General features: G+C 43.0%; 1 protein-coding gene across 1 annotated transcript in view; it reads left to right on the top strand.

Moving 5' to 3' along the window:
* RBP1 (retinol binding protein 1) overlaps positions 1-5,341 on the top strand; it is a 66,316-nt gene extending 60,975 nt beyond the window's left edge. The window contains exon 4 of the mRNA XM_001505411.5: positions 4,755-5,341. Coding sequence (XP_001505461.1) covers positions 4,755-4,808 — 54 coding nt within the window. The 3' untranslated portion in view covers positions 4,809-5,341. The remainder of the gene's footprint in view (positions 1-4,754) is intronic.
* The last annotated feature ends 4,511 nt before the right edge of the window (positions 5,342-9,852 follow it).

A 9,852-nucleotide genomic window follows, 5' to 3' on the forward strand; every position in this document is an offset into this window, starting at 1 on the left:
CCTGCACCTCTTTTTTTTTTTTTTGAATTTTCTACCTCTGTCTCATCTATCTCATCAATTCCCCCTGCCCCTAGAACTCCCTCTCCCTTCATTTATGACAGACCACTGCCCTCTCCACCTTCAAAGCCTTATTAAAATCTCATTTTCTCCACAAGGCCTTCCCCAATTAAGACCTCATTCCTCCCTATCCCCAGCCCCCTCTCCCTTCTGTGTCACCTATGCACTTGGATCTGTACCCTTCAAACACTTGATATTCACCCCAGCTTCAGCCCCACAACACTTATGTAATATCCATAATTTATTTTAATGCCTGTCTCCTAGTCTGTAACCTCTGTGTGGGTATGGAACATGTATATCAACTATGTTGTATCCTCTAAACTGTAAGCTCTTTGTGGGCAGGGAATGTGTCTACCAACTCTGTTATATTGTACTCTCCCAAACTCTTAGTACAGTGCTTTGCACATAGTAAGTGCTTAATAAATACCATTGATTGATAGAGTTGGTAGACATAATGCCTGCCCTTAAGGAGGTTACAGTCTAGGTGGGGAGGGAGACTTTAAAATATATTACAGATAGGGAAAACAACAGAGTATAAGGCTATGGTAAATAAATGCTGTGGAGCTAGAAATGAGGGGAGTATCAAAGTGCTTACGAGGTAGAGATCCTAGGGATACATAGGTGATGCAGAAGGGAGAGAAAATAGAATGGGGACATGAGATGTTAGAGGAGGTTTATAGGAGGAAATTAAATTTTTATAGGGCCTTGAAGGTGGGGAGAATGGTGGTTTTTCCAATATGAAGGGGGAGGGACTTTCAGGCCAGAGGGAGGACATGGACAAGGCATTGGTGGAGATGAAAGAACATTGAATAAGTTTGCATTAGAGGTGAAAAATGTGTGGGCTGGATTTTAGTAGTAGACTAGCTAGGTTAGGTATGCTAGGAGAGCTTGATTGAGTTCCTTAAACTGATGGCAAGGAGTTTTTGTTTGATGCAGTGGAAAATGGGAAACTATTGGAGTTTTTGAGGAGTAAGGGAGACATGGATTTAATTTTTTTTTTTTCCGAAAGATGATCTGGGCAAAAGAATGGAATGTGGACCGAAGGTTGGGAGATCAGTTTGAAGGCTGATGCGGTACTGGAGACAGGATACGATAAGTGCTTGAACCAGTGTGGTACTGGGTTGAATAGAGAAGAAAGGGCAGATTTTGGAAATGTAAAGGTAGAACCAACAGAATTTGGGGACAGACTGAATGTGTGCACTGAATAAAAGATGAGTCAAGGATAATAATAATAATAATAATGTTGGTATTTGTTCAGTAGCAGTACCTTACCTGTAGCAGTAAGGTAGCCGTTTGGGTGGAGAGGAAAGGGCGGATCTTGGTGATATTGTAAAGGTGAAACCGGCAGGTCTCGGTAACGGATAGGATGTGTGGGGTGAACGAGAGAGACTAGTCAAGGATGACACCGAGATTGCGGGCCTGCGGGATGGGAAGGATGGTCGTGCCATCCACGGTGATGGAGAAGTCTGGGAGAGGACTGGGTTTGGGAGGGAAGATGAGGAGCTCAGTCTTGCTCATGTTGAGTTTTAGGTGGCAGGCCGACATCCAGGTGGAGACGTCCTGGAGGCAGGAGGAGATGCGAGCCTGAAGGGAGGGGGAGAGGACAGGGGCGGAGATGTAGATCTGCGTGTCATCTGCGTAGAGATGGTAGTCAAAGCCGTGAGAGCGAATGAGTTCACCGAGGGAGTGAGTGTAAATGGAGAACAGAAGAGGGCCAAGAACTGACCCTTGAGGAACTCCAACAGTTAAAGGATGGGAGGGGGAGGAGGCTCCAGCGAAGGAGACCGAGAATGATCGGCCAGAGAGGTGAGAGGAGAACCAGGAGAGGACAGAGTCCGTGAAGCCAAGGTGAGATAAGGTATGGAGGAGGAGGGGATGGTCGACAGTGTCAAAGGCAGCAGAGAGGTCAAGGAGGATCAGAATGGAGTAGGAGCCATTGGATTTGGCAAGAAGGAGGTCATGGATGACCTTAGAGAGAGCAGTCTCGGTAGAGTGCAGGGGACGGAAGCCAGATCGGAGGGGGTCTAGGAGAGAATGGGAGTTAAGGAATTCTAAGCATCGATTGTAGATGACTCGTTCTAGGATTTGTTAAGCGCTTACTATGTGCAGAGCACTGTTCTAAGCACTGGGATAGACACAGGGGAATCAGATTGTCCCACGTGGGGCTCACAGTCTTAATCCCAATTTTACAGATGAGGTAACTGAGGCACAGAGACGTTAAGTGACTTGCCCACAGTCACACAGCTGTGCCACTGAGATTATGAGGCAAGGAGCATTGTGGTGTTGTCTACAGTGATGGGAAAGTTGGGAGAAGAGGGTTTGGATGGCAAGATTAGAAGCTCTTGTCCTCTTTTGTACATTCTAAGCTGGAGACATTAGCAGGACCTCAAAGTCGAGATCCCTGAAGGCAGGAGGAAAGTGAAAGTGCAGAGAAGGAGAGAGGTCAGGGCTTCAGAGGTAGATTTGGGAATCAACCAGGTAGAGATGGCATTTGAAATCAAGGGAGTGAGTGAGATCTCCAAGGGAGTGCATGTATATGGAGAATAGAAAGAGACCCAGACCTGAGCCTTGAGAGACTCCCACAGTTTTGGTGTGGGAAGCAAAGGAGAAGTCAGTGAAAGTCAAAGAAGGAGCAGCCAGAGCAGTAGGAAGAAAATCAGAAGAGAAGTGCTTAGTACAGTGCTTTGCATACAGTAAGCACTCAATAAATACTATCGAATAAATAAATGAACAACGTCAGTGAAACCGAGGTAGCGTTTCCAGAAGAAGGGGGCGGTCTGCAGTATCGAAAGCATCTGAAAAGTCAATGTAGTTAAGGATGGAGTAGAAGTATTTGGATTTAGCCAGGAGGAGGTCATTGGTAACTTTGGAGTGGGCTGTTTCAGTGGATTGGGGAGGACAGGATGCATATTGCAGGATGTCAAGAAGGTAATTGGAGGAGAGGAAGTTAAGGCAGCAGGTAGGAAGGCAGCAGTTGCTGTTGTTTTCCTTGGAACCAGTAATAACTATAAACTGCTTCAAGGAACACAAATTCATTAAGTTTCTGTATTTTTCTGTTGCTTCACATAGCTGTAATTAATTTTAATATTTGACTTACCCACTAGATTGTAAGCTTCTTGTGGTCAGGGATTAAGTTTCTAGAAACTTATTATATCCTCCCGAGCAATTGATGTAGTGTTCTGGACACCATAAGCTCTCAATAAATACCACTGATCGATTAGTTGACTGATCACTTCATTGGTTTCCTGCATTGGTTACTGAATTTCTTTTTTATTATTCTTATCATTATTATTATACTTGTTAAATGCTTACTCTGTGCCAAGCACTGTTCTAAGCACTGGGGTAAATACTTGTTCATTGTGATGGACACAGACCCTGTCCCACATGGGGCTCATACTCTTAATCCTCATTTTACAGATGGGGTAACTGAAGCATAGAAAAGTGAAGTGACTTGCCCAAGGCCATACAGAAGACATGTGGCAGAGCCGGGATTAGAAGCCATGACCTTCTGACTCCCAGGCCCATGCTTTGTCCACTAAGCTACATGGCTTCTCTTCACACCATTCATTCAGTCATATTTGAGCGCTTACTGTGTGCTAAGCACTGTACTAAGCACTTGGAAAGTACAATTCGGCAACAGATAGAGACAGTCCCTATCTAACAACTGGCTCACAATCTAGATGGGGGAGACAGACAACAAAACAAAACAAGTAGACAGGCATCAATACTATCAAAATAGATAAATAGAATTATGGATATGTACACATCATTAATAAAATAAATAGAATAATGAATATGTACAAATATGCACAAGTGCTGTTGGGCGGGGAAGGGGGAAGAGCAGAGGGAGGGAATTGGGCAATGGGGAGGGGAGGAGGAGCAGAGGGAAAGGGGGGCTCAGTCTGGGAAGGCCTCCAGGAGGAGGTGAGCTCTCAGTACGGCTTTGAAGGAGGGAAGAGAGCTAGTTTGGCGAATGTGAGGAGGGAGGGCATGCCAGAACAGTGGTAGGACATGGGCCAGAGGTCGACAGGTATGAGGCATAAAGAGAAGGTTAGCGGCAGAGGAGTGGAGTGTGCGGGGTGGGCTGTAGAAGGAGAGAAGGGAGGTGAGGTAAGAAGGGGCAAAATGATGGAGAGCTTTGAAGCCAAGAGTGAGGAGTTTTTGCTTCATGAGAAGGTTGATACTCAACCACTGGAGACTTTTGAGGAGTGGGGGGGACATGCCCAGAGTATTTCTTTAGGAAGATAATCCAGGCAGCAGAGTGAAGTATAAACTGAAGTGGGGAGAGACAGAGGATGGGAGATAAGAAAGGAGGCTGACACAGTAATCCGGGTGGGGTATGATGAGAAATTGTACCAGTGAGGTAGCGGTTTGGATGGAGAGGAAAGCGCAGATCTTCTTCACTGCTTCTTCTTCATACCACCATGCATGGAATTAGAACCCATGACCTCTGACTTCCAGGTCCATGCACTGTCCACTAAGCCACATGGCTTGTCTTCACACCGCTTCTTCACCACTTCTTCATCATACCACTAGGAAACATTAATTCAAAACATGAATAACAGGGTATAATTTATTTATACCCAATGCAGAGGAATCATGGTGTGAGGATGAAAAACCTCTTTTAAGAGAGTCATGCAGTGGGTTTTTGGCATTTTCTGACAGAGTTATAATTATATATTGCTTTTGCTTTTCAGGAAATGAGAGTAGAAGGTGTCATATGCAAGCAAGTCTTTAAGAAGGTACAGTGAACTTCTTCAGCCAAGATGCTGGTCCTCTGCAGGAGAAGAGAACAAAAATCATGGATATCTCCAAGCTCCTCTTGATTTTAGTGTGCAGGTGTTTTCTTGAGATCATAACACTTCCATTTCATCTGTAGTCAGGACTCGTCCCTCGCTTTCACAAATTTCCTTTGCTGAAAACATGAAGGATCTCTTCTTTCTGATCATTATTGTCATTAGAAAATTTAAAGAAAAATGTTTAAAACTACTCTGTGTATGGGTTTTTCTTGAACCCAACTAAGTGGTCCACATCATCAATCAGTCAATCCTTAGGTAGGGAAAAGGTCCATAAAGTAATTGAATCAACCTAAGGCTTAGAGACAGTGGACCAATGAGGCATCCCAAGACAGAATTAATAGAATTGTTTGTCCAGGGTTACTACATTTCCAATGTTCCCAAGGGCAAATTGGAGAAAGAGAACTTTCAATTCAGCTCTATGGATCTAGAGGCATTTATCACACAATGATGGAGTGAAAAATAAAGTAATCTCACACACTTTGAAAGTTGTCAACTTTAACAAAAGCCTCATATTTTCTGAGGGACAAACAAAACCAAATTTTCCACTCATTACGTAACCTAAAGACAATATGAATTGAATTCCATTTTTGTGGTAGTAGTAGATTGTATTAATACTTTCTCATGAAAACATTTAGTAGTCAATCATATTTATTTAGTGCTTATCATGTGCAGAACACTGTACTAAGCACTTGGGGAAGTACTTAGAGAAGCAGCATGGCTCAGTGTAAAGAGCATGGGCTTGGGAGTCAGAGGTCATGGGTTCTAATCCCAGCCCCAATTCTTGTCAGCTGTGACTTTGGGCAAGCCACTCAACTTCTCTGGGCCTCAGTTACCTCATCTGTAAAATGGGGATGAAGACTGTGAGCCCCACGTGAGACAACCTGATCACCTTGTATCCCCCCCAGCGCTTAGAACAGTGCTTTGCACATAGTAATCGCTTAGCAAATACCAACATTATCATTAAGTACAATATGAAAAAAAGTAACATTTCCTGGTCAGTAATCCAACACTTTAGCAAAAACAGAGTTGAAGAAAGATAATTCTGATTTCAAGCAGCTTTAGTGATAAATGGGAAATCATAAATTTGAATTTCTTTCCTGTAATGACTTGATTACTCAAGGGACAAATGAATTTTTAATGTTATTTACAGGTGCTGTCACTTTCTATAGTAAGTCGTCAGGGAATACTCCATCTGACATTGTGGACACCACTGTGCCCAACTATATTGACAAATCAGATAATATGATAGTAAAAATTGTAAAATGCTGCCTACTTCTCCCAAGTATCAAGTTTTGAAGTCACCTCAGGGTCTAAAATTTGGAAAATGGGAGACACATACAGCACAGTGTTCAATCAGTGACTATTCAGTGCTGTGCTTTAGAGAAGCAGTGTCACCTAGTAGATAGAGCACAGACCTGGAAGTCAGAAGGACCTGGGTTCTAATTCCAGCTCTTCCACTTGTATACTGTGTAACCTTGGTCAACTTATTTAACTATGTACCTCAGTCACCTCATCTGTGAAATGGAGATTAAGATTGTGAGTCCCACATGGCATATAGACTGTGTCCAACCTGATTATTTTGTATCTACCCCAATGCTCAGTACAGGGTTTAGTAAGAATAATAATGATGGTATTTGTTAAGCACTTACTAAGCACTGGGGGATACAAGGTGATCAGATTGTCCCACGTGGGGCTCACCATCTTAATCCCCATTTTACAGGTGAGGTAACTGAGGCACAGAGAAGTGAAGTGACTTGCCCAAAGTCACACAGCTGACAAGCAGCAGAGCCAGGATTAAAACCCATGACCTCTGATTCCCAAGCCCGAGCTCTTTCCACTGAGCCACGCTGCTTCTCTGACAATAATAATAATAATGGTTAAGCACTTACTATATGCCAAACCTTATACCAAGCACTAGTAGATAGAATATTATCAGGTCAGACACAGTCAATAATAATAATGGCATTTTGTTAAGTGTTTACTATGTGCCAAGCACTGTTCGAAGCACTGGGGTAGATATGTTAATCAGGTTGGACATAGTCCCTGTCCCACATGGGCTCACAGTCTTAATCGCCATTTTACAGATGAGGTAACTGAGGCCCAGAGAAGTTAAGTGACTTGCATAACGTCACACAGCAGATATGTGGCAGAGCCAGGATTAGAACTCAGGTCCTTCTGACTCCAGGTACAGGCTCTATCCACTAAGCCATGCTGCTTCTCTGTAAGCAGAGATGTTTGGTACATTGAAAGGGCTTAGCAAATACCATTAAAAAAGGAATAAGGGATACCAAAAGAGGAAAAGGAACAGGGAAACAAGATTAGGGAAGGCTGGAAAAGAAAAAATAAAATAAAAGGGAAAGCTGCAAAAACAAAATAACAGAGGAGAGCCATTGGAATTGGTGGGAAGTAGGGGAGAAAAAAGAGACCTTAGCAATGGAGAATATGGGAAAAATCAAGGAAGAAGAAACATGAGTTGAATATCCATCAAAAGAAGGGTGTAGAATCAGTAGAAAAGTAGAAATAGATCAATACTGGGAGAAGAGACAGGATAAAAGAGCTGGAGGGGAGCCAAAGCAAGAAGGCCAAGAGAAAGTCATCATTTATATTAATATTTAATAAATGATCATTATGTTTTTAGCTAAGTGCTGACTATATGTCAAGCACTGTCCTAAGTGCTGGGGTAGATACAAGCTATTGAGGTTGGATAATAATAATTGTGATATTTGTTAAGTAGTTACTGTGTTAATTGCTGGGGTAGATACAAAGAAATAGGGTTGACACAGTCCCTGTCCCACATAGGGCTCACAGTCTCAATCCCCATTTTACAGATGATATACCTGAAGCCCAGAGAAGTAAAGTGACTTGCCCAAATTCACACAGCAGACAAGTGACAGAGCTGGGATTAGAACCCATGCGCCTGTTCCATAAGGGCCTCGTAGTCTAAGGAGAAGGAAAAACACGCATTGAATCCCCATTTTTACAGATGAGGAAACTGAGACACAGAGAAATTAAGTGACTGGTGCTAGGTTATCCAATAGGCAATTGGTGGAACCAGACCTAGAACCCAGGTCCTCTGACTCCCAAGTCCCTGTTCTTTCCACTAGATCATGCTGCTTCTCTCTTCATTGAATTAGTAATGTGCAGAGTATTGCAGTAGCATTTGAGAGCCCACAGTAGAGTTACTAATAATAATAATAATTATGATATTAGGTGCTTACTATGAGCCAGACACTGTATTAAGCACTGGGGTAGATACAAGGTAAACAGGTTGAAGACAGTTCTGTCCCACATGGGGCTCCCAGTCTTAATCCCCATTTTACAGATGAGGTAATTGAGGCCCAGAGAAGTGAAGTGACTTGCCCAAAGTCACACAGCAGACAAACGGCAGAGTTGAGATTAGAACCCAGGTCATTCTGATTCCCGGGCTCATGCTCTATCCACTGAGCAACACCTCTTCTCCATAGACATTCATTCAGTTATTCCATCATATTTATTGAGCGCTTACTTTGTGCAGAGCACTGCAGTAAGTGCCTGGGAAAGTACAAGATAATAAACATACACATTCCCTGCCCATGAAGCACTTACAGTCTAGAGGGATGAGCACTCACTGCCCTCGAAAAGCTGCAGATAAATGTGAGAAGACAGGTCCAGAATAATTTACAGGTAGGAGGGAGGAACGTTGACATCATAGCACATGCAGATCGACACATCCCAAAGTGCTAAAAGAAGCTGTGAATACGTGAAGGTTGAAGTGTTGTCGAAGGACAGGCAACTTTGTACAAACATACATTTGTAAATAGAGTAACTTTAACATCGCATTGAACATGACTCCTGCTCTTAAGGATCTTACAGTCTGTCATGGGAAACGGTCACTAAAATAAATTATAAGTATGGAAAAGAAATAGTAAATATATGTACATATGTGCAACAGGGTCGGGGTAAAGGAGAAAAGTGAGAAATAGCACTAATAATAGTATTTATTAAGCAGGTGCAGTGGGCAAGAATTCACAGGTGGGAATTAGGCCCAGTTCTTGTCCCTCCTGGGGCTCAAAGTCTAAGAGCACCCAAATACTTGAGTGACCTGGAAGTTCTGAAGTGGCTGTAGAGAGGGAAACAGGGCGAGGAGAATAAGAATAACTCTAGTATTGGTTAAGTGCTTACTATGTGTCAAGAACTATACCAAGCATCATGTTGGATACAAGCAAACTGAGTTGGACGTAGTCCCTGCCCTACGTGGGGCTCACAATCTCAATCCCCATTTTACAGTTGAGGTAATGAGGCCCAGAGAAGTGAACTGAGGCCCAGAGAAGCCCAAGGTCACATAGCAGACAAGTGGCAGAGCTGGGATTGGAACCACAAATTTCTGAATCCCAGGCTCGTGCTCTAGCCACTATGCCATGCTGCTGATGAGAGAATAATCAAGTAAGGCCTCTTGGACAAAATGTGGTTTCAGAGGGGCTTTGAAGAGGTTTAGAGGTGGTAGGAAGTAAGGCTTGGAGAAGCAGGGGCCATGGGGAAAGAGGTAAGTAATGGGAAGAAGGAAAACAATGAGGTAGAGAGGGAGGAGGAGAGCACCTGCATGAAGAATGCTTCTTTCTACATCTGAAAAAAATTAGTATCCAAATGGTTTGGATCATGTGGGCTAATCTCAAATTTTAACTTCCTGAACTGCACAGTAAAGAATCCTGGAAAATGTCCTACTTTTGTACATTTCATCCCAAGTAATTGTCTTTTAAATATCCATTTGTCAAGATCCCCATTCAACCTAGCTGTGAGGCTAAGGACTGTGAAACCTTCATAGTAGGACTTGAAAAAAGTTTATCTGTCACTTATTTCTTCCTTCCAATTCAGTTCCCTTTTGTACCCTTCATCACTTCTGGGTTTTTTTGTTTACTTTTCTTCTGACCTCCTCACTTTTGTGTTTGTGTTCCTTGTTTGTAACTGTATTTCTTTTTCTTTCCCTTTCTCTCTCTCTCTGTCTCCCTCATAGAGCATT

This window comes from Ornithorhynchus anatinus, chromosome 1 (genome assembly GCF_004115215.2).
Source record: "Ornithorhynchus anatinus isolate Pmale09 chromosome 1, mOrnAna1.pri.v4, whole genome shotgun sequence".
NCBI classification, from domain to species: Eukaryota; Metazoa; Chordata; class Mammalia; order Monotremata; family Ornithorhynchidae; genus Ornithorhynchus; species Ornithorhynchus anatinus.